The following is a 24,349-nucleotide window of genomic DNA, read 5'->3' as shown; positions in this document are numbered from 1 at the left end:
ACTTCATGGCAGTTTTAGGGGATTTAGTTTGTTGTAATGTTTTATTGGATTGTATTATATTGTAAGGTGTACCTATAATATTCTCCAGCCACCCTCATGCAGCTATATGCATTATACAGATTGATGACAATGAAAAAAACAACATAAATTGTCTTAGGAAGGTGTTGATTCATCAGTAACATCCATCCCATTTATGCTCCTCTACACATTTATTCAGATTTTACCTTTATTATGTCTGCAGTCCTTAAAGGATTTCCCTGCTTAATAATTGCATTTAGTTTAATTTATATCTGTGGTGGAGGAAGTAGGCTACTCAGATCCGTTACCTGAGCAGAAGTACTCATACAACGGTGTAGAAATACTCCATTCCAAGTAAAAGTCCTGCATTCAAAAATGTTATCAGCAAAATATACTTAAAGTATCAAAGTAAAAGTACTGATTCTGCACACAAAAATGGCCCCTGATATGATTATATATGACACTGTTGATTGTTTACACTGATCATCAAGTATAAGTAGCATTTAACTGATTGTAGCTGATCGAGCTTTTAACTACTTATAGTCCAGTGGTTCCCAAGCTAAGGGTCGGACCCCTTCAACGGGTCACAGCATGGATCTCGGGGGTTGTGAGATGATTCATGGGAGAGGAAACAAGGAAGAACAAAGTTCTGCTAAACAAATTTGTAATCATTACAAGTATTTGAATTGTTTGGGCCTCAAACTGTTTTTTAAAAAACATTTGAAAGGTTTAGAGGTGAAATGTCTCTCGTGGACATCTGAAACATAACAAGGGGCCCCACAGAACACTTTCTTTTGTAAGTCACAAGCCAAAAAGTAAAAACAAAAAAGAAAGAAAAAAAGGGTGGAAACCACAGGTTTATTCTTCAACTATGAATTGTGTTTAATAAGATGATCGTGTTTTTATGTAAATTCCTAATCTGTACATTAACTCATCACTATAACTGTTAAATAAACCTAGTGCGTACAATATATTGCCTCTGAATTGTCATGTAAAGTATAAAACGAAAAGTTAAAGGTACAAGTACCTCAAATTGTACTTAAATAAATGTACTCAGTTAGTTTCCATCACTGCCATTTTTTCTACAGGTAAAACTCAGGAAACAGGAATACTCAGAAACACAACAGTTGCAGTAGCCAAAATAAATAAATGGTATTACAACAGACTTTTGTGACATTTCATGATAGGCTTAGGCTACATGTTTGCTCTTCACAAATAGGACATAGAAAATGTAACAAGGGTCAGTCATATCTTTATTTGACTTTACCGATAGGCCCTACAGTAGATCCTTCTTTCTTTGTACCTATAGTGTTTACGCCCTCATTTACTGACGTTCAAATGTGATTTTTCATTGGTTACTTGTTGGTTGTTCAACGTAAAAGCCCGAGTGGGAGGAGGAGGAGGAGGAGGAGGAGGAGGATTTCAGGAGCGGAGCTATTCACTCAGAGTCAGAGCGCAAGAAGACCCGTACCAACCTGCGGCGGATTATCACGACTTTCTCTGTTCCTTTACTTATTTTGTTTTTACTACAGTCACTTTTTTTTAACGCATCGACTACTCTAAAAGATATGTTGGTGGCAGTTTCAAAGAGCGTGTGCATTCTACTCTCCTGCATGTTGCTGGAACCCGTAAGTATTTTTAACACTTTTGACTTTTCTCATGACTTGAACTTGGGCTTGTTTTCAACTATGCTTCAGATGCTCGTCTAATTTGGCAACGTAAGGTTGACCACGTTGACCTTTCATGTCAGCGTTGCCTTCAAGTAGCTATACGTCGATGCGCACACTGGTGCACTCGTAAACCAGTTTTGGATGCAAAGCGCACCGATGTGCCCCACTGAGAAGCTTTCACCGGTCAACATGTGTGGAGAGAATGATTTAGTTAGTAATGGGATGTACCCAGAACATATTGGGATTTAGTCTAGTCAGGTGTTCATCATCATTGCTTATGTTATTAGAGACATTTTAGAACAAATAATAGTTCAACTTGAGCTACACAAGTTTTCTCAAAATCAAGAATGACTATCTCTCCCATCATCACAACTCCAGTCTCCTACCTCCAGCTTCAGCCTCTGCTTTGTGTGTCAATCCCCTCAGGTAAATCCTGCAGCTTTTTAAATGACATTTGTCACCAAAGCAAGACAGTGATTGTTTGACAGTGACATGCATGTGTTTTATGTCCTAGCTGATCTCTTTTCATGACTTAGATAAAGATTAGTTGCCAGGAGAAGTGATGTGTGTTAGTCTCCCAACAGGACACCATTGCAATGGTCTCCTTTTTCTGCTTCTGTAATCTCTGGTCTCCTTAACCACAACTGTCTCCTACAGAGAAGAATGTATGATTCATGCTGGAACTCAGTTCGAGGTCAAAGCCCTTAGAATAGCGTGCTGGCTTTCATGTCTCCATTTGTACACACTCGCAGACTGTTTCAGTGCCTCAGTGTTGAAAATGAAGTAAAGACAAAGATGGGCTGTTACTGCTGGTGGGGAAGGTAAAAATTATGATCATGATCATGATGATGGAGTGCAGGAAGTTATCTCCTGATACTCCAACGTGCACTGCTTAAGGCAGCGCTGATACATCACTGACAACATCTTCTCTAATCATAGTCCAGAGGTGCACCGTGGATGAGATAGCGCAGGACGTGCTTCGTAGCCCAAGGAGTGAGATAAATCATAACTTAAATGGGGGAGTCACCTTGTGTGTGTGTGGGAGGGGTAGGCTGAAGTCATATGGCTAACAATAGCCATATAGTACCAGTCTGATTAATGCCTGCAGAGAGGAGACTCATTCCCCTAAGTGGCAGCAATAAATCTTCTAGTCCTGTAGATGGTCTGCATATCTGGTGGTGAATCCTCATGGATTCAGCTTCATGTTGAAACTGGCTGAAGATACACTCATCATCTTCCAAACACGCACGTGCAAATCTGAGGAATACGATGGTTGAATCACAGTCAAAAGATTGATTTTGTGTCTACCGTGTGTGTCGGGTGGAGAGATTAATGGTAGCTTGCATGTCAGCTCATCTCAGGAAGACCCCAGTGGAGACAATAGATGTGTTTGCCTTGATATGTGAAGCACTGTTGAGAGAGAACATGCAGCAGAACTCGTGCAGGCTTCACTAATGGACAAATGATCTGCAAGTGACACTTTCAAATGTCACTGTGGCCGAGATATACAGAAAATGGGCGCCCAGATAGCTCAGTTGGTAGAGTGGGCGCTCACATATAGAGGTTTACTCCTCGACGCAGCGGGCCGGGGTTTGACTCCAACCTGCGGCCCTTTGCTGCATGTCATTCCACCCCCCCCTCTCCCCTTTCATGTCTTTAGCTGTCCTGTCAAATAAAGGCCTAAAATGCCCAAAAAATAGTCTTTAAAAAAAAAGATATACAGAAAACGTGTAAAATGTTCTCTATGCAGGTGTTTTCAGTGCAGAGTCAGATGTGTGACATGGTGAAGGAGATAGAGAAGGAGAAGGACCTGTGTGAGACTCAGATTGAGAACAAAACGACAGGTATGTGGATTTTGTGTGTGTTCGACATGTCTTTATTATCCTGCACTTATTCTGTTTTATCCTAATTTGCTTAATCCACACGTAGGTTCTGATCGAAGTGACACAACAAGCTCTAAAGACAACAAAAGCTGTTCAAACCTCCCCTCTGGCTTTACATTACAGCTTGCATGGCTGAACACTGTTTTCCACCTAATGCCAGCCGTCTGTCACATGTGCCTTGGTTCAGTTTTAAAGTAAACTTTCAAATTGCTTATATTTCACCTCACATTGAGTGTGCAATAACAAAACTCACATAGCTGATTTGTTTCAATTTATTGTTGATGAAGCTGGAATTACAGGTTGCTAAGTGGGGTGTTGCATCCTCACTGCACGCAGCATGTAATTATGTTTTACAGAGAGATAATCATGCTTCATTGAGCATCTATTACCTCTGTGTGTAACCGAAACCTCATTGATTCTAATGCATGTATCAAGAGACTTATTTACTTTCACACTATGAAAAAGTCATTAAACACTCATTAATTTTTTTTTCATTTAGATCATTTTGCTCCCTATGGATTCCCTCAAATGTAAATGCTGCCAAGTCCTCAGGGTGATGATGCAAATATCACCTGGTAAACAGATTTTTCACAGTGATGAAATGGCAGGCAGGTGTGGATTTGACACCTACCTGCCATGACCTGACTCTGCATCCTGAGAGCAAACACACTATAGATAGTTACAGTGGTCTGCTGAATTCACATAACAGTGTGTAACAAAGGACGGGGATCTGTTTTATTAGTCATGGAGGCAGCGTGTTAACTCAGGTCATCGGCTGTTATGGACCCAGGGGCGGTAATGACAGCTGACTTGAGCCAAGATATATTGGCTGCCATGGAAACTCCAGTGGTCCACCTTTAGCTGAAGCTGGCTGCTGTTCATCACTTGAATTGAGTCCTCTGTCAACAGCTTTAGATATATACTATCCTAAAACAGTTATGTTGTTATCTTGGTGCATGTTGGGTTTCTATGTTTAACAATTACGAACATGCCTTTTTTGGCCTCTCTCTCTCACTGTCTCGGGCAGGTTGCAGTGGGACATGGGACAAGATCACCTGCTGGCCCAGTGCCGATGTTGGAGAGTTGGTCACCATCCCTTGCCCCAAATATCTCTTCTACTTCTCCAGGAATGTTCCCAGACGTAAGAATCAGGTTTATAAAATTTGCAGTGTGTGTGTGTGTGTGTGTGTGCGTGTGCGTGTGCGTGTGCGTGTGCGTGTGCGTGTGCGTGTGCGTGTGTGTGTGTGTGTGTGTGTGTGTGCGTGTGTGTGTGTGTGTGTGAGAAAAGAAATGGGGCAAGGGAAGGCAATACTATATAGACTATATAGATGTCTTGTATATGTTGTCTTGTTTGTGCGATGGTCGCACAAATTTGTGTTTTTTTTTGGCAGAAGGTAGATGGGTAGAAGTTAGGTTCAGTCATGCATCAGTCAGTGGTCTCATGTCCCTTCAAGACAGTATTTGGACGTAGTTACATATATGCAAGAAAGAAAAACAAACACTTTACCCAGTAGTTAAAATTAAAAGAATTGAAGCATACAATGCAATTAAAAGAAAGATAAATGTGTTAATAAATAAATAAAATAATGAGCAGACTCTGACACATGCTCAATGACTACTTAAATGTATCCATTATTAGCAAGATTAGTTAAAGCTGCTGTAATCAATATTTTTATATTGGCAAAAGATCAATTAACTATCTGTAACATGAAACCCAAAACAAACCCGACAAACCCACGGAGAATTATCACCCAATTCTGCAGTTCCCTCACAGCTCCGTTGAAAGTTTTAGCATCTTTTAGCTTATTGTTTTGGTGATATGGCCCACAACCAGGGCCTGAAGTTAACTATTTTGGCCACCAGCCACTGTGGCAGGTGGATTTTAAAATCCATTAGCCACACAGGCTTTTTTACCAGCCAATTTCTTTTTGCCGTATATAGGTGAAATACAGCAAATGCACGAGCATCATTCTTGAACTTGTTAAGAATACAAATTTAAGTGCTGTCAAGTTATTAACAAAATCAATACTGCATATATATATATATATATATATATATATATATATATGTATAAAACAAAATATACAAACAATACAACTATAAAACAATACTGCACAGCGGTACATTTGTTCTGTACTGCTGTTGTAAATCAGTCACTCACAAACCTTACCGTTGTCGCCGACTGTCCACTTGGTATTGAAACGCCTTCTTTTACTTTTCTTTGAATTGTCCTCATCTTGTTGTTGGTTGCTTGTTTCAGCTGGCCTCTTCAACCCAGTAATGTGCTGCTACATTTTTGTGCTCAAATCCAAGGAAACGGAAGACTCGGTTGAAATGTGAACGAGAACAACAGTGGCAAAAAACAACTAATGAATCACTCAATTGTCATTGGCTACCCGCCAACATGGCAGGTAGATTGACAGTTTCCCCCGCCAATGGCAAAATTCACCTACAACAAACCGATATATGACTAGAAGACCTCAAAAACATGACCTCCTTGGCGAAGGTAATGATATCTCCCTGATCAGGTGAAGTGCAAAGTCCTGAAATATAATCATGTAAATATATATCTTCTTTGAAATTGGCCAATTACGAGAGATTATTTAGTTCTTAAACAGCTGTGAATATTACAGCAAGGATTACTATATACCTCATTATGTAGATCCATATCATTGAGTCTAAAATTAACTTGAAATGTGATGTCTAATTATGGAGGAAGGAATTATGGATAGGATATATTAAAAGAATGACAGAGATGCTCTAAACATGCAATGCTGATGAGTCCTTGTCAGTATCATCACGTCCCATGTTTGAGACCAGAAATAGGAAATACAAAGTACACTGAGCATCCTAGTGGCTCATACTCGTGATGTCATTGTGACACATGATTACCTGTTGTTTCTATCTTTCCTGACACCCCATCTCAGATATCACAAAGAACACAGTGAAACTGAAAACACACGGCACAGCTTAGTCACAAAAAGTCAAACAACTTCCCATCCCGGCACCATCCAAGCATCAAAGACACATTCTGTTTATTTGTCCTCCTTTAATCTATAAGATGCCTTGCAGGGAAGTTGTAGCAGTAATTATGTATAAGGTAAACCACTCTCTTGAGGATTTATTGGCTGAATTGCAGTGTTTGTACAGAGTTTCCCGTATATTTCCATTTGTCATTAATTGCCACACTGAGTCTCCTCAGTGCAATTACACTGTAAAAGTTGATGGAGTTGTTTATTTGTATTCAGCTGGCAGAGAGGCCTCAATTTCAACTTGGTGCCTTGAGAAATGTTCTTATTTTTGAGTTGAAGCAGCTTGCAATTAGCTTGTAAAAACACTGATATAGTTCTTTGATGAGCTGTACCACAGGGACGTATGCAAACTAGGCAGTTATTCAGTTCTACAGAGATTTTTTAGCCCTTTTAGCCTTTTTAGCATATTGTTTTGGTTTTTCCACCCACAAACTTTCAAACTGTGTCAAGATGCGACTGGTAGCTTTTTCTAGGAGAAACGCTCCTAGTGTATTTTCTTGCCCAGCAACAAATGGCAAACAAAGTTAGTAACTAGCTACTGTAGCACAGTAGCATTTAGCACACAGTGTAACATTTAGCAGATAAGAGCCAGATATTTTTTGTCAATGGACGGTTAGACCAAAACCGAGCTAAAAGGAGAAAGAATTTTGGACTCTCATTCACCAGGTGGCCAGAGACACGATTTTATGAACGCTAATGTTGCTTTGTTTTAGCTGAATGCTAACACATTAACAAGACCTTTCAAAGGGTTCCTTGTGTTGAATTCACCCACCTACAGCTTAAAGCCTACTGATGTTATAGTCTTTGAAATATACACCCTCAAATTTGCCGTCAAGACAGTTTTCTTTTTTTTGTAGAAATTGATATCTCCACATTGGCTGAACGTATTTTTACTATTCAAATTAAGACTTCCATCTCCCTTCATTTGAACTGCAGAGATAACCCTTACCAATCTATTACAATGTTAGTCTATGTAAGGAACATACCCCCTGGGAAAATAGGGATGACCCCCACTTATACAACTTCATAATGTTCCATTATGTTAAATGTTGCGTTTTAAGTGTGTTGCTTTGCCTCCAAGTGGCTAAAAAAAATCAATTAAAGTGCTCAGGTTCATAATTGTATTTATAGGTTATATCAGAATAGGTTTACATGGTTTCATTTTCAAAAAACACCATATTTTTGTTGTACTGCTCAGCTCCTCTTTTCACCCTGTGTGTTGAGCTCTCTGTTTTAGCTACAGAGTGAGGCATCACACTTCTATTCCATCTTTGTTGGGAGTCGCACATGCACAGTAGCTAGGTAAGGACTACTAGCCAGTCAGAAGAGTATAAGGGCGTGCCACACTAGGCACAGCTAGGTGAGCATTATACGTGCGTCACTTTGTAACACACGTTCGTCACGGAAGTAAAGGCTGGACTACAATAGAGCTGTTTGGAGCAGTTTGTGAACAGTGTTTTCTGTTGGAGATGGTAAGTCCCTTTGGGGTGGACTTTGGGCTTTTTCACTTTATAAACCTATAACATGCACAAAAAAGATATATAACACAATAAAGGAAAGGGAAAAAGCCAAAAAGCATTTATGAGCACTTTAAGATGCATACCCACCTCTTTTACAATGCATTAAATGTGGTCTGCTGATGAAAACTCTTAAGTCTGTCAGATTGTACCTGTCTTTGGTCATGTGTATGACACCTGATAGGTCAAACTACTTCACAAACTTAACCCGCAGATGTTCCATCACCTGTGCTGTGCTCCTTAGCTCGTTTAAAGTTACAGATTTCAACAGTAAGTAACTGTGGTGCTTTTACACATCTGAGTGCATCTGTACACACAGTGAGGGGGTTCCTGCCCCTGTAATCTAGTCAGTATTTTCCAGATCATATTCAGGACATGGGAGGGATTTAAACCAAGGATTTATCATCAGCATGTAAAGGCATGGTGTGGAGGAGAGGGGTTTTCTGGGAAGTTGTGATGTGACCCAGATGGGAGATAGTGTGACCTGAGAGAGGAGAGCACTCCAGGGAAAAGAGCGTCATGAAAAATCACCAGATTTGTGGGGTTAAAGGCAGAATAGGCATATTTCACTGACATGTCAAAGGTTCACAGAGTCAACACGCCCCCACCGTGTAGGAACCGGGATGAAGCAAAGTGGCTTAAAAGAAAGAGATGGGATTATAAGTGGTCATTGCTGCACTGATGTGCATGATATCAATTATGCAGTAAATGCTCTGCTCTCAGGTCGTGTAAGTAGGACTTAATTAAGGGATGATGATGATGATTAACGGTCTGGGATTCGTGCATTGTAAATTACTGTTGCAGTCGAGTGAGAAACTTTTATCTCCAAATGTGAGGAACTAAGAAAAACAACCTTTTGTGAATGTAGTGCAATATCAACAGAAAGTCAATTTAGCTTTTTATTAAATGTATCTACTGTCAGTCAATTGCAAAAGACCCAAGTTATTGACACATCTCGAGCTATTCATTTTGTGAACCTCGAACGCACAAAAACAAGCATTACGAAACATGGTGCCGCAGAGATTCATGGTCAAGTCATAAATTTAGTTGAGATGGAATTTGCCATTCTCATGAACTCTTTACCTAGAAGGTCTAACACAAACACACAGTTATTCATCTCTTTCAATAACTTGGGCGACTTACCCTCTCTGCAAGCTCAGAGTGACAGAGTGCCTCGCTGTCAATAGTTTTACTTACATGCCATAATATTCAGCTGAGTTGAAGCTAATAGTTGCATGCTAATTTGAATCTTCCTCCAAGATATAATTAGGAAGGATAAAGCATTTGACTATACATCATCGACAGAAAAACCAAGAAAAAAAAAAAGCCTTGAAATTAAAACAATGACAGGGTGATTAACTCATTTGAGCTCTCCTCGTTGTCGTGCGTGGCACTGAAAATCCTCGCAGTCATGTTTTGGGGGGATGATGAAAGCATTCTTCTGGCAATCCCTCAAACAAGCCAAATCCAGTGGTGGCATGGGCTGAAACAGCAGAGGCTTATCATTGCCTTTGTGTCTTGTCATGTTGTTTGAGGAAGCTAAGCCTCCGTCTTCTCTGCAATACGCTACTCAGGTATTTTGTGAACTGACCATATTTGAATGCCAAATGCATTCTAAGACTTTGGATTGTTGGTCATTTCCCAACTTGGACTTGATTTGATAGTGGCTGTGGACCGATACGGTTGGGAAATGTAAGGAATGTCCTACATTTAGATTTCTACAGCAGCATACAGTCCAAGGATTAATTTGTCGCCAACGCATGCACCTTCCATTCTTTATTGACAGGAAAGGAGATTAGGGAAATGCTACAAATAAATACTACACAATAGGAGACTGAGATGTCAACCTGTGCTTCTTACTGCTGGTTAGAGGATTAGATATGCCTCATGAACATTATAAGAAGGGTTTACAATCCAGTGAATGACTAGTGTCTCATCAGAATTTTCTTCCTGTTATTTAGGAAAGATGAATAACTTAAACTCCTAATCTATAGCTATATTATGGCCCAACATCTGCACATGTAGCACTTTTAAAGGATGTTATGTGATCCAATGGTCAAATGCTTTACCAAAGGATTTTGATATGCATAATAATTTCTTAGGATCCTTTTTTTTTTTTGCATTTTAGCCTCAGATATATGAGACAGACAGGGAACATGGGATGAGAGAGGGGGTGAGATGCCCCCATAAAGTATCTTATAATTGGTTAAAGGAACAGGCCGAATTATTGCAACTTTAGCTTATTCACCGTATCCCCCAGAGTTAGATAAGTCCATACATACCCTTCTCATCTGTGTGTGTGTTGTAACTCTGTCAGAGGCACCCACTGCTAGCCTGGTTAGCACAGATCCTGGAGGTAACCGGCTCCAACTAGCCTACTGCTCCCAATAAGTGACCAAATAACGCCAACATTTTCCTATTTACATGTTGTGATTTGTATAGTCACAGCATGTACAAATAACAACGTCACATGAGACACAGCAATCTTCTAACCGTATACAAACTGGGAACTATATTCTCAGAAAGGCGAAGCACTGCTACTTCTGCTACTTGGGCAGAGTGATTTGCTTGCAGCACCTGAGAAGTGCCGTGGTGAGGAGCAGAGAGTAGCAGTGCTTCGCCTTTCTGAGAATATAGTTCCCAGTTTGTATACGCTGTGACTATACAAATCACAACATGTAAATAGGAAAATGTTGGCGTTATTTTGTCACTTATTGGGAGCAGTAGGCTAGTTGGAGCCGGTTACCTCCAGGACCTATCTAACTCTGGGGGATACGGTGAATAAGTTAAAGTCCCAATAAGTCGCCGTGTTCCTTTAAGTGATGCACGTTTACTGAAATAGCTCTTTGAACTGTCCCTTGAAAATGCAAGGGACAGAGTATCAAAAAGAGCATTAATCTGATTTTATTGTTGCTTAAGTGACAAATAATACTAAGATCATTTTTATTTTTTGTAAAATGTACTAAGTGTGCAGCTTTCTGTACTGTACATATAATGCAAGACGTGACGAGACAAGAGGTGAATATACAAATCCATGCACTTATTTATTCACTTTTTTATATTTTATTTCAATCTGTACTATTTGTTACTCTCTACTCTACTGAACTCAAGCCTACTATGCAGAACTCTAGTGACCTCTAGCCTCCGAGGTCTACTTCAGAGATTTACTACTGAGCTCTTGACTGCTGTACTCCTCAGAACTCTACTCTGAGCTCTAGTCTACTACACTGTTCTCTTATCTACTGCACTCTACTCTACAGAGCTCTACGCTAGTGTAATCCACTGAACTCTAGTCTACTGTACAATGGTGGTCTATAGTCTGCAGAGTAGACTAGAGTAGCTCTACAATACTGTAGAGTTGATCTCTGTAGAGCTCTTCACTGCTCTATTCTACTGCACTGTACACCACAGAGCTCTACTCTGTTTAGCCTAGTCTGAGCTCAAGTCTCCTGTACTGTACAGAGCTCTACTCTAATCTCCTCTCAGATGATGCCCACTCCTCTCTTTATGTTTACTCTAATGCTGCACTTGGACCTTTCTCTTCTGCCCCCATTGGTAGGCCAGAGTAAAAATATCTCTCTGCTCGGCTTTTGGCCTCCTCTGGGGTGTGTGTGTATGTGTGTGTGTTTGTGTGTGTGTGTGTGCAGCCTGAGAGTAATTAGGAAACAGATGGATGGAAATATACATGGGAACCGTCCTGGCATGTCTGAGCCGGTGGGACGACTGATCCCCTTCAGTCATTCCTTCCATTTCCTTTTAGTATTTGGGAGTATTCCAGTGAGACACACGCATCTCAGTGTGACATAATTAAGTGTGAGTTAATGTAGAAGAAGTTTTGCCTTGTGGCTTATACAGCCCTCCCCTCCCCCAACACACACATATGCACAATATTATAATTATGATTATATAAATATTGCATTCTAATTGAAACACATTGAATCTGCCAGAGCAATGAGTTGTATTCTTGCAAGAGTAATGTTGATATATGCCCTCTGTCCCTCTGCTCATTAGGTAACCTGTCAAAGACCTGCACTGAGGATGGCTGGACCCCAATCAGCATAGACTCCTACATAATGGACTGTGGATACAATCCCAACAACACCATAGATGATAATATGTCGGTATGGCAACCAGAGTTTAAAACCAGAGAAGCTGTAATCTTGGCTTCCAATGTTGTTCATTTCTCCCCAATTTCGGGTCACATTACTGCTGAAACATATCCGGTTGGGTAGTATTTGGTTTGAAAGCCTTTATTTGCCGCTACAAAGTCCTGCTGTATACTCTGCTGAAGCCACTGACTTTACGAAGACAGCAACAACAGGAGTGCTGATATGGAAAGCTGACCAAACAGAGCAGACTTGGCCTTTTCGGGAGGGGGGCTTAAAGAGACAAGCTTATACAGAGGGTGACTACAGATCCAGCAGCCATGGGCAGTATGAGAAACATAAAGTGTTTTATGAACATTAACTAATGTAAACATAAGCGTATGTGTTTTTGCAGGGGAAATTCTTCGATGCCATCAAAGTGGGTTACACCATTGGTCACAGTGTGTCCCTCATCTCTCTGACGATCGCCATCATCATACTGTTTCTCTTTCGGTAAGGAGATCCATCAAAAGGCTACTTAACGTCCCTGCGTAAAGGCAATCAAACACCTTTTCCATCATTTAGAGCGATAAAACCCTGTTGATCTCTCATTTTGCAACATACTTCCTGTATTTTATAGAGGTTTCACAGTGTTTTCACACAGTAATGTGACTCTGCCAGATTTTGTGGGACAAGATGTCCAAATGTTACATTATCTGCTTTTGCAACATTTCTCAAACAAAGCAGTCAACTGCAAGCAGCCATAAAGTCAAACCACTTTGTCGGGCTGCTGTTGTTCACAGCATGTTCCTTTTTGACCATCAGTCCCAGGGTTGCAGAGAAAAGGTGTGTGCACAAGCGGCCGAAATGGGTTTCCTCAGGAGGGTGGCTGGCGTCTCCCTTAGAGATAGGGTGAGAAGCTCAGTCATCCGTGAGGAGCTCGGAGTAGAGCCGCTGCTCCTTCGCGTCGAAAGGAGCCAGTTGAGGTGGTTCGGGCATCTGGTAAGGATGCCCCCTGGGCGCCTCCCTAGGGAGGTGTTCCAGGCACGTCCAGCTGGGAGGAGGCCTCGGGGAAGACCCAGGACTAGGTGGAGGGATTATATCTCCAACCTGGCCTGGGAACGCCTTGGGATCCCCCAGTCGGAGCTGGTTAATGTGGCTCGGGAAAGGGAAGTTTGGGGTCCCCTGCTGGAGCTGCTACCCCCGCGACCCGTTACCGGATAAGCGGAAGAAGATGGATGGATGGACTTTGTCGGGCTGCTGTTGTTCACAGCATGTTCCTTTTTGACCATCAGTCCCAGGGTTGCAGAGAAAAGGTGTGTGCACATGTTGGCATGACACAGAACTGATCATTCGAATAAGTTGAAGTGGCTGGTCTGTGTGGCTTCTAATAAACTCGGTCAGTCTGTTAGTTTGGGCGTGTTTGCATTTGTGTGTTAAGGGCTAAACAAAAAGGGATGTGTTTACTCCTCGGGGTTATAAAATGCCAATGATTTGGCCTCTCTAGCAGTGACACAGGATTTGAACAGCGTTTGCTGTTTATGTTCAGCAGCAGACTCCGTGTTCAGGCAGCTGGTTGACGCTGTGTGTAATCGCACCCGTTGTGCTGGGATGACTCGCCTAATGGGTTTACACAATTCACCCCCAATCACAAGCTCACCAGGAAGGCATTTGTTTGAAAACACCCAGGAGAGAATTTACATTAGTGACATTTTCTCAGCAAAACCCCCCGATTTGTTCTTGTTTACCTCTGTGCTGAATGTCAAGGGTGTTTCACATTTGTTTCTGCATGGTAAATATATGTTTCACTTGAAGAATACATACTTCATCCAAGTATGACACATACAGATAGCTTTAGCTGTCAATTACATGCAGCTTGACATTTAAATAACAGCAAAGAACAGTAGGATAACATTGCACGGCAATAGCCATGTTCAGTAAGTGCTTATAACGACTATTCTCCTCAGTTACAGTACACATTCTCTCTGTGAAAGTTTGCCCCCGTAAATTATGTCCATGAAGTTTCTGGTGGATATTTTCTTGATATTTATTACAATTGTATGCTTTGGTGCCATAAACACACCACTTTATAATATCATTTTTGGGATAGGTCATGAACAGTTTATTTGATATATGTAATCAGTGGGGATTCCTTAAGAGAATTTTACATGTTGCTTTTCCTTCTTGATTTAAATAATCTTAACTGTCCTCTTTTGCAGGAAGCTGCACTGCACAAGAAACTACATCCATATGCATCTGTTTGTGTCTTTCATACTGAAAGCTGTGGCTGTTTTACTGAAGGATGTGGTTCTGTATGAAGTCGGGGAGACAGACAATTGCCAGTCACCTGTGAGTAGGCAGCATTCTCTCCTCCTTCCATCTCACCATGGTCCATGTCCATTTGATCAGCGAAGCCAAGGTTCAATGTTCTTCATTTGTCATGGGCCCAACAATAACAGAAGTAGTCGATGCCATTAAAATCTTAGGCCTCAGGCACCTCCAACAATGCTCATTAGATAACTCACACAAACACGCACAAAAAAAACACAAGTAAAAGCATATGCAAATCTAAGACAACAGAAAAAATAGAGCAAGTTAAGATATATGGCTAAAATATAAACAAATAAAATATGGATGAAGTAATATAATTACAAAATAAATGCATTTGTGTAGACAGTATTGTAAATGAATAAGACTGAATGTAAAACGACTGTAGTAATGATGTATGCATAATGAGACGTAAAGCCATACATTTTATCGATTTTCTTCCCTCCGTTATAAAAAGTCCTGCATCATAGATCGAGCTAACTCGTCCGTCTGATTTACGAGCAGCAGCCAGCTGTTAGTTTCTGTGCTTAGCTGAGGCAAACTGCATCTATTTAATTACTCACTCTGACTTCATGCTTTGTCTCGGAGTTTACTTAACTTGTAAGCGCTCAAGTGCTTGTGGGCGTAGCAGTGTTTGCCAAGTCCCTTCCACTCATGAGACAACGTTTCCTCATTCATCTGTCCAGCAGGATGTTGTGAGAGTTCCTGTTTGCTGAACATTAAACCTGAACTACAGAGAGCTTTATCAATAAATCACATTCGGAGTTCTGATATCTAGTTTCTTTGTCTCGACAACATGACCATAGTAACAATATCCAAACGACATAAGTGCTGAGTTAAGATCATTTCTTTTGTTTGATCAAGTCACCAATGCCAGTGGTATTTTCTCAGGTCTTGCTCCAGCTGAATCGACTGCTTTATAACCAGAGAGGATTAGACCAGCAGATAGTAAATCATCTGCTTTACTATCTCTAAATGTTGATTGTTAATGGTCGAGTTTAGATTTCCTCTTCAGGGTACACAGATTGTCCTGTTCCAAACACAGCTGCTAACCCTCTCAACTGTTTCTCAACTCAGGGTTAAAAAAACAAAAAAACTTTGTAAAAAGTTACATATTAAAGCGGAAACAACTTTATTAGATGAGTTTACTCATCATGTACAAGTAAAAAAAAAATTGACATTGTACACAAATCCCTAAAAATCCAGCCCAAAACCTTAGGTTCTGTAGCCCATTCATTTGTCTAGACACGGCTGGTACTTTTCCTAAAATAGCTAAATAAAATAGCAAAATAATATTGTTGTTTATTTTATTTTTAAGTTTTTACAGCCTTTTATGAACACCATTTCCCATAAGACCTGGACCACCTCGGTTTAACGTCTTCAGGTTAACAGGACAGAGAGTTCAGAACAATGTAGACATTTTTATATAGCAGAGATGATTACAACTACAGAAGTAGAAAAATTACATTATAAGAAAGCGTTGGTTGATATCTGGCATATGAAAAAAAAAAACTTACAATGACGCAAATAGAAAATATAGAATACATGCTGGCAAGTTTCCATGGGAATCGTAGTTTTTATGCTAACAATGTGGTTGTTGCTTAGAAACAGAGGACCAAGGAAGTCTTTTGCTCTCTATACTGTCTCTGTGGCTTTGGAGGGAGACTCAGCGAAAATTAACCAGGTGATGTCTTCAGGATTATTTTAGGGGGAAATTTGCGTTAAAAACTGAGGCTGTGGAGTTTGAAAGACATGGGCACCCACCAGGGTCAAATGAAAGATGCAATCAATTTGAATTATAGGAAGTGTAAGATCCACTGTTTTGGGGGCTCAATGCATATTATTGACTAAAAGTCAGAATATCTCGCCTGCTTCTTCAACAATTCTTTTTTTTAAGGGTCCCCTTAATGGGTCCCCTAACTTTATGCAATACAAGATTCACTGGAGTGCCCCTTAAAAGCAAGACTATATGTAACTTTTGAAAGAAGAAATAACACAATTTTCTTCTTACAAATGAAAAGTGGAATTTATCAGCAGTACAAGCAATACAAGCAATGCACTTAGAGGTTTTACCTCTAGAGACTTACTTGGTCTGGTATGACCAGTAGCTTAGGGTAGTTAATGATTTGACTAGATATTGCTTTATGAGTCTTTTTTCTTTTCTTCTTGTATTATACTATGTCGTATAGTCATGGGCGTCACTTTGGTTTGAAATGTGCTGGGGACAGAGACGCATTCGGAAGTGCATTTTCAGAAGTGCTGGGTACAATGACGCATTCATTTTCTTTTCTCTTTTGCGCAGGTCATGTTTTGAAAGACGCTGTCCTGTAGCTTACTAATGTAAATGAATAAAAATGTATACAAAAATGTGATGATGTCTGACACGTTTTATGAAGAAGAAAGCCTCTAGTTTTCAAAAAGCATTAGACATATGACCCACTATGTTCTACTTCATGTATCCATGTAGGGCTGGGCGATATGGAGAAAATCAAATATCACAATATTTTTGACCAAATACTTCGATATCGATATTGCAAAGATATTTTAGGGTTGACAACTGCAGCTCTCCCAAAATATTTACACAATGAGATTTGTGATAAATAATCATCAGTAATGTGGATATAATGATTAAGTGGGTAAAGGCAAATAATAGAACAGCTGGAACAGTCTGCTAGGTTTAGAAAATGACATCACTTTACTGTAATGCAGCCTTTAAAACCAGGAAAAGACACCACTTATGTCATATTGCGATATTACAATATCCAAAATCTAAGAGGATATCTAGACACATATCACAATATCAATATAATATCGATATATTGCCCAGCCCTATATCCATGTACCATGTTGACAATGTGACATGACGTGACATCAGACTCAGAGAGGAGCTGCGTAGGATTAAAAAAACCCTTCTGAAGTACTTTTGGGACACTGAATAACTGGAAAGAGTTGCTTCTGGGGTTTCAATGCAAACACAATCCTCTTGAATGGAGAGAATGATTCCTACAGATCAGGAGAAGGTTCAATTCAACTCCAAAAAAAAAAAGGCATTTCAAAACGGAATCTGACAATCCTTGAGAAAGACAAACAAAAAGCAAAAGTCCCTGGCTCCTTGGAGATGTGTAGGAAAAGAAAGTTTATCCGAAGTTAGAATGCAAGTGAGCGGTGTTGAAGTGCGAGCAGGCGGCTGAGCCCACGCACCATCCCGTGGAATAACGGTGCAGGCGCTTCAGTCATATCACAGAACGGCTGTGTCTGTGCCTGCCCTGTGGGGATAGAGATTTTTGTGGATTTGTTGGCATCTGTCGCTCAAGAATTATATGTGTTATGAACTTTATTTTTTTTTAACTAAATTGAGCTCGAGGTTTTCAAAAAAGTGGTGGTTACAAAATGACTCATGACGAAATCTGATAGGTACGCGTACCCACCGCCCCACCGAAATCGACGCCTATGCGTAGCCTATAGTTTACCCTTACAATGGCCATTGTTCAGGACAAGTTAGGGACCGTTCGGTATTTATGGAATGGACCACCGGAGGAAAATAGGGGAGGGTCATGTCATGTCATGTCAACTTTTGTATTCGTGAGAACAGCAACATCTCAAAGTGGCTTGTTTGGTGCATATTTATCCATGTAGCTCTCTCAGTCTCGGCCCCTATCGCTAGCAGATGGGTACCTCCCTATTTAGTCAGCCAGACAATTTACCTGTAGCTTTAGAGACCGTGGGATTTCCCAAACTGAATATAATATCCTGCTCGCACATATAAACACAAAACTGCTTTGCTAGCTCCATCGTGTTGTAACTAAGACATCTGATGAAAAAATAATTTTATTCATTAGCATGATTGCCGTACCCTTTAGTTCAAAAACATCCAAAACACCGTACGAAAACATAAGTGACCAGACGCAAGCTTTTATTTTGAAAAGTCAAAGCTTGCGGACTGCACCAAGCCGGGAGGGCATGAGAGGGGAGGTCTCCAGGCTGCAGCCATACTCAAATATCCTTTCGGTCCCGGTGATATTATATATATATATATAAACGACAGCCTTTTCAAGGCATTTGAGAAGGAAGTAGCGATAGCATGCAAGCTCCCAAATTGACGCTTGTCTGAGAAATGGAGTTTTGGATAATGTTCAGCTTTGGCAGCTTTACCTATATGCTAAACTATACAGTGACTGAGGAAGCCTAGTGACGAGTCCATAGCAACTAGTGTTGAATTACCCAGTGTGCTTTGCTGAATGGTCTCAATGTTTTATTGTTTTTTTCATGTGAATACTAGTTTACTAGATGAGTAACTTAGTATTTGAAGTAATGCAGTAATGCAGGAAGTGTGCATTTAGTTTCCATGCTTATTGTGTTTCCACAACTATGTTAGTGAGTAAATCTACTGAATTGGCCAGCACACCATAACAGAGGAGTGTGATGCGTAAGATGAGAATGCAGAGGTTTAATCACATATGTCATGGCGGTTAAAAAAAACAAAAAACAATGGCTATATGTATGTCTTTGCCAAATGCAAACCAGTACAGAAGGCATCAATAAGTTGTTGGGGAGGGTCATCCCTTTTTTCCATATCATTTTGGAGGGTCATCCAAAATGTATTGCTGGTGATGGGAGGGTCAGGTCTATTTAGACTAAAGGTCCCAAAACTCCTCCGGTGGTCCCTGAAATAAATAACGAACAGTCCCTTACATAGTCTTGCTTTAAGCTGTTCTGAAATTGTTGTTGTAGCTGTAATGTTATGTATCTTACCATGGTACTGTACTGTGAGGGGGTTTAAATAGGAAAAATAATGAACATGAATCTCAAATACACTTTGACTACAGATTGAATCAGTCTAGCAGTCAGAATTACTTTAATCAGCACAACTGTAAGGTAACCTCTGTAGAATTTTGTCTAGTTATTTTATGCTCACATTAATTGTGATAATGTCTCTTCGCTGCTGCTTTTGACGATTGACTTGCCAAGTCTAACAGAATCCTTTTCTCATAAGTGAGTCATCAATACTAATTAAGAGTAATTTACTAAAAACATTCTCTACTGGCAACAACATTTGTCTTCAACATTTGAATTGTAATATAATTGCATTGATCTACATTCACTGGTAATGCAATAAGCCTCTAACATCCTGGTTCTCCTGTAGGTGGGCTGCAAGGCAGTCGTGGTCTTCTTCCAGTACGGGGTCATGGCGAGTTACTTCTGGCTGCTGGTGGAGGGCATTTATCTTCACACTCTGTTAGCCGTTTCCTTCTTCTCTGAGAGGAAGTACTTCTGGTGGTACATCCTGAATGGTTGGGGTACGTGCCAGCTTCTATACCATATGTTGATGAATACAGATAGCTCACAAAAGCTTTGCAAGGGGTTTTGATCTACCTATTTGTCTGAAGTGGCAGCCAGAACTCGTCAAATGCCCATCAAGAGACAGGCATCATCATCAGCCAACCTGAATGTCTGTTTTGTAGTCTTTACAGCCACAGCATATATGATAATATGTAAATTCATTTTTAAGTGAGGTTTTATACATGCCCTGGATGCATTCTTTTCCATCTGCATATGAATGAGTCTTCCTGCCAGTTTTAGATTAGTAGCAGCAGGCAGCTGCCACTCCGCTCCACTGTTATATTTCAGTCTAAGAGTCCTGTCATGCTTTTGATGCTCTTGATAGGAAAATTGCTAATTTAACTAATCCATGGCAGACATAATATGTAAAGAAAATTAAACTTTAGATGTTTTGAATGGCTAGATTTGACAGCAAGGATGCTTTTATGACAGCTGTTATCAAAATATATACATAAATTCATTCAGAAGTGTGTGCCTCAAGAGCCTTCATTATTAAAAAAAAATATCTTTGCTCTACATTTTCATCTTTCAAATACTTACTTTGGCCTTTTGGTCCTAATATTACCTGCCTTTGAATAGTATATTCAACCATTACTCAAATTTCTGATGTATTTTTTTCTTTCCATCACAGCAATAAAGTAACTATAAATAGGCCTGAAATGTTGTGTCTGCCAGCAGGAAAATGGAAACAAGCCTGTGACTTTCCTGCAGATACCCAGGATGAACCAATATTGGCACAGAGCACATATGAGTCCAGTTAAAAATAATAAGCATACCCAAAATGCAATATTACTTTAGCTATAAAATCATCCAAAAGATTAACAGTGTACACATGCTCAAGGCTCACCGTCATATGTGTTGAATCAGAGTGGGAGTTTTTTGAATGTAATTAATAGTTTATCTCTGTGACATAGAGATTATTTTAATGTTGAAATAACTTGTTTGTTTCTTTTTGTTTGCAGGGGCTCCAACCATCTTTATCTCAGCATGGGTGATTACGAAGGCTTATTTAAATCACCCTGGGTGAGTTAAACATTCATCTTTGCTCTAATCTTGTTGATTAATGTTACTTATCAGTAACACTGATTTAAACAATACACATTTACACACTCAAAATATAACAATAATAGCTGGTCTCAGTGAAGATCTGTGGTGAACTATTCGTCTGCAACAAGCAGGGAATTACCTCAGACAAGAGCTGATTGTTTAATGGCTACACTACGTTACAAAATGAGTTAAGACCAAGCTTTTTGAAATGTGCTTTACCATCTAAAAATGATTACAGTATACATTAGTAACGGACCGTGGTCGGGGGGAGGTTTCACACCTGTAATTTTGGTTCGGATCAAACTGAAAAGTCCGAAAGTCCGGATCAAACAAGGCAGTTGTGAAACCCCCTAAGTTATTATACTAGTTCATTAGTTCAAATGGACAAAAGAGGTGAAAGAACACATTTTTGCACCCTTTAGATAGGCCAAAAGTACAGTTTGGCTTACTAGTCTTACAACTTTAAATCCTTTTTCTCATCTTCACGTCTATACTGTAGTTACTGCTCTCTGCCATAGACTCCATAGATGTGGCTCCACTTCCTCCCACTTTACAAAGGTAAAGCCAAAATATCCCGGATAATGGCGCTGCCATCTTGTAATTTTGGAGCCAGAGTCTGCGCAGTAGTGATCGGGCGGTGGAGCCGTGGTATCGAAGTCCCCCCCATACAGCAACCCGACCAAGCGTTAGTCAATCACAGTTGTCAATCATGACATTTCACCCCCTTTTTATAGCATCAAATAACTAATAAAAACCAAACTTATCAGAAAAATGAACAAATATCAGTGTGTTATAAACTAGCCTACCTAAAATGACAGAAACCATCTTTGGGAAAAAGTTATTTGACTGTACTTTGATTTTAGTTTGTTTAACCCATGTCCCATCCGCTTACATGGACGGGGCAGGATCTATGACCTATACTGCAGCCAGTCTATGCATTAACCCCTGCTCTCTGCCTTTGTAGCACAGTTCAAGGGGTTGTTCTATTTTAATGTATTTAATTTGTGAGAATTTGTTTGTATTTACTTCTCTTCTGACAGATGCTGGGAGATAATCGACGACAGCCCATGGTGGATCATCAAAACACCTATTTTAGTCACCATACTTGTAAGTCACGGCGCCTCTTCATAAGTAATATTTCATATGCAGCTCTTCATAATGCAATCATATTAATCAGTCTGTTACTATTTCGGCAGGTGAACTTTTTCCTCTTTATCTGTATAATCCGGACTTTGCGGCAGAAGATGAATTGCCCCGACATCGGAAGAAAGGAATCCAATCAGTACTCGTAGGTTTTCAGTACAGGATGTCCAAATCTCTATCATAGCATGGGTTTCAGTCATTTCATATCAGATGACATTGAATCAATTATTTTTCTGCCTTTATGTTGTTGGTGGTGAGCAATTACAGCTCTTGCAAAGTGACAATTACAGCTGTGTGTCTGATTTTGTGGGTTTTCACTAGGGTGAACACAAACCTTCTCTTCACTTTTTTATTTTTCTACTTTTTTAGGAGATTGGCTAAATCCACTCTACTGTTGATACCTCTCTTTGGCATAAACTACATCATCTTTGCCTTTATCCCTGACCACATCCACCCACCAGTGAGGATGGTGTTTGACCTTATTCTGGGGTCATTTCAGGTAATGTCACATAACAACATGCAGGTGTTAGTTAGCAGTCTGTCGGCTACATTACAACTTTACAAATGTCAGACAGAAGCAGCACTACTTTCTGATGTATTAAGGGATTTGATGTACCTAATCTGTCTTTCCAGGATTGCCATATTGTGTTTTAGGTAAAGATTTGTGCCATAAATATGGCACCAGATAGAAAATAGAAGTGATCCTTTGATTCCATAAAGTTAGAAGAAAACAGCTTGGTAACATAAAGTCAGTTTGTCTGATTAAGCAAGTAAATGGTTTGTTTAGCTGACATGTTTAATTTTTTATGCTTGAATAATGAGGTCGCTGATTTACTGAGTATGAAATTGAATGTGAACGCTGAGAGCCAAGTGCAATGATAGAAACCTAGTGATGGAAAGTATTCTTAATTTATAACAGTTCGCTAGTTCGCCAGTTAGCTCAGAATGATATCTCCTGGGAACATTTCCCAGAGATCTAAATGATGAACCTCCTGTCTGAGCCCGAAGTTGGTCCTAATTGTACCGTCATTATTCATACACAAGCATTTTGAGTATTTCCCCAGCTGTACTATCACACTGGTATTTCTTTTCAGAAACAGCTCTTTTTGGGCTGATAGGTTTTATCTACTTCTCTTTTCTTCAGGGTTTTGTTGTTGCAGTTTTGTACTGCTTCATGAACGGAGAGGTAAGTAAATTCAAACAAAACAACAACAGCTCTTGAAGATGTTTACTCTCCTTTTATGTCACTAAATCTCATTTTCACTCCCCCTCCTGCGTGTCATACCCTCTTAACGCCCCCTCTTCTTTCTGTTTGTCTACCTCCTCGTTGCTCCTGCAGGTGCAGGCGGAGATTAAGCGTAAGTGGCGCAGATGGATGCTGCAGAGGTTCCTGGTTGCTGACACTAAGTACCAGCAGCCTTCCATAGGCAGCAACGGCAACAACTTCAGCACCCAGATCACCATGTTTACCAAATGCAGCCCTACAACACGGCGGGCCTCTGAGTGTCAGGAGCACCTCTCTGCCATCTGAAAGCCATCTACAGTTAAAACCCCTTTCTATCATAGGGTACTAAGGTGTACACACATGCACTGTTGCAATGCAGTTGATATTGGTTACTGGAGGTTAATATGACATTTTAGTGCTGAAGCTAATATTTTTTCATTGTAACTATCCATTACCTGTCAAAAAATGACAACACGTGAGGAGTGTTTTTATTGCAGGGGTCTGAAGCCGCTTACGGAACACAGCACTTGTTTGGTAAATGGGTTAAACAATTCCCTTTAAAGGTGCCGTAGTTAGGATTGCGAAGATCCAGGACTTAGCCAAAATATTTGAACATCAACAACTTCTCAGTCCCCCCGTCTCTTTCTGCTAAAGCCCAAAATGGTCTCCTAAGCCCCTCCACCCACAAGGGAGAATGAATGCGTGTGCCTGAATGTGTGCCCACGCAGTTAGATACCCCCCCTGGCCCTGATTGACGCACCTGAACAGGGAGCTGTGGATTTTTGCAGATCGCACTACAGGCTGTAGTTGGTGCCAGAGGAGGCTGTTTTTTTTTTTTTTAATTACCTGCTTCATGTAGTTCTACTCAAACATAGGGTCAGTTTCAGCAAATATGACAGAAAGTTTGTTTCATAAGGCTTACCTACTGCACCTTTAATTTGCAAAAAAATAAAATGTTCACAGATTGTTTTAATGTAGCTTTGATCAGAATGGAACTTTCATTGTATCGCAGGTTGACCGGTCTGACTGGCAGGTATCTGGTACTTACATATGGGCTAGTC

The 24,349-nt window shown here is 40.2% G+C and overlaps 1 protein-coding gene across 1 annotated transcript; it reads left to right on the top strand.

Moving 5' to 3' along the window:
• Positions 1-1,467: 1,467 nt before the first annotated feature.
• Positions 1,468-24,075, top strand: LOC116055114 (vasoactive intestinal polypeptide receptor-like). Its single transcript, XM_036005625.1, has 13 exons — positions 1,468-1,646; positions 3,439-3,532; positions 4,599-4,712; positions 12,132-12,241; positions 12,621-12,718; positions 14,425-14,554; positions 19,677-19,830; positions 20,836-20,896; positions 21,961-22,027; positions 22,117-22,208; positions 22,433-22,562; positions 23,208-23,249; positions 23,403-24,075. The coding sequence occupies exons 1-13, from the start codon at positions 1,587-1,589 to the stop codon at positions 23,592-23,594; spliced, it is 1,344 nt and encodes a 447-aa protein (XP_035861518.1). The 5' UTR covers positions 1,468-1,586; the 3' UTR covers positions 23,595-24,075.
• Positions 24,076-24,349: the final 274 nt, after the last annotated feature.

Source organism: Sander lucioperca, chromosome 9, assembly GCF_008315115.2.
Source record: "Sander lucioperca isolate FBNREF2018 chromosome 9, SLUC_FBN_1.2, whole genome shotgun sequence".
In the NCBI taxonomy this organism is placed as follows: domain Eukaryota; kingdom Metazoa; phylum Chordata; class Actinopteri; order Perciformes; family Percidae; genus Sander; species Sander lucioperca.
The sequence above is the reverse complement of the archived record's forward strand: the minus strand, read 5'-3'. Positions and strand labels throughout refer to the sequence as shown.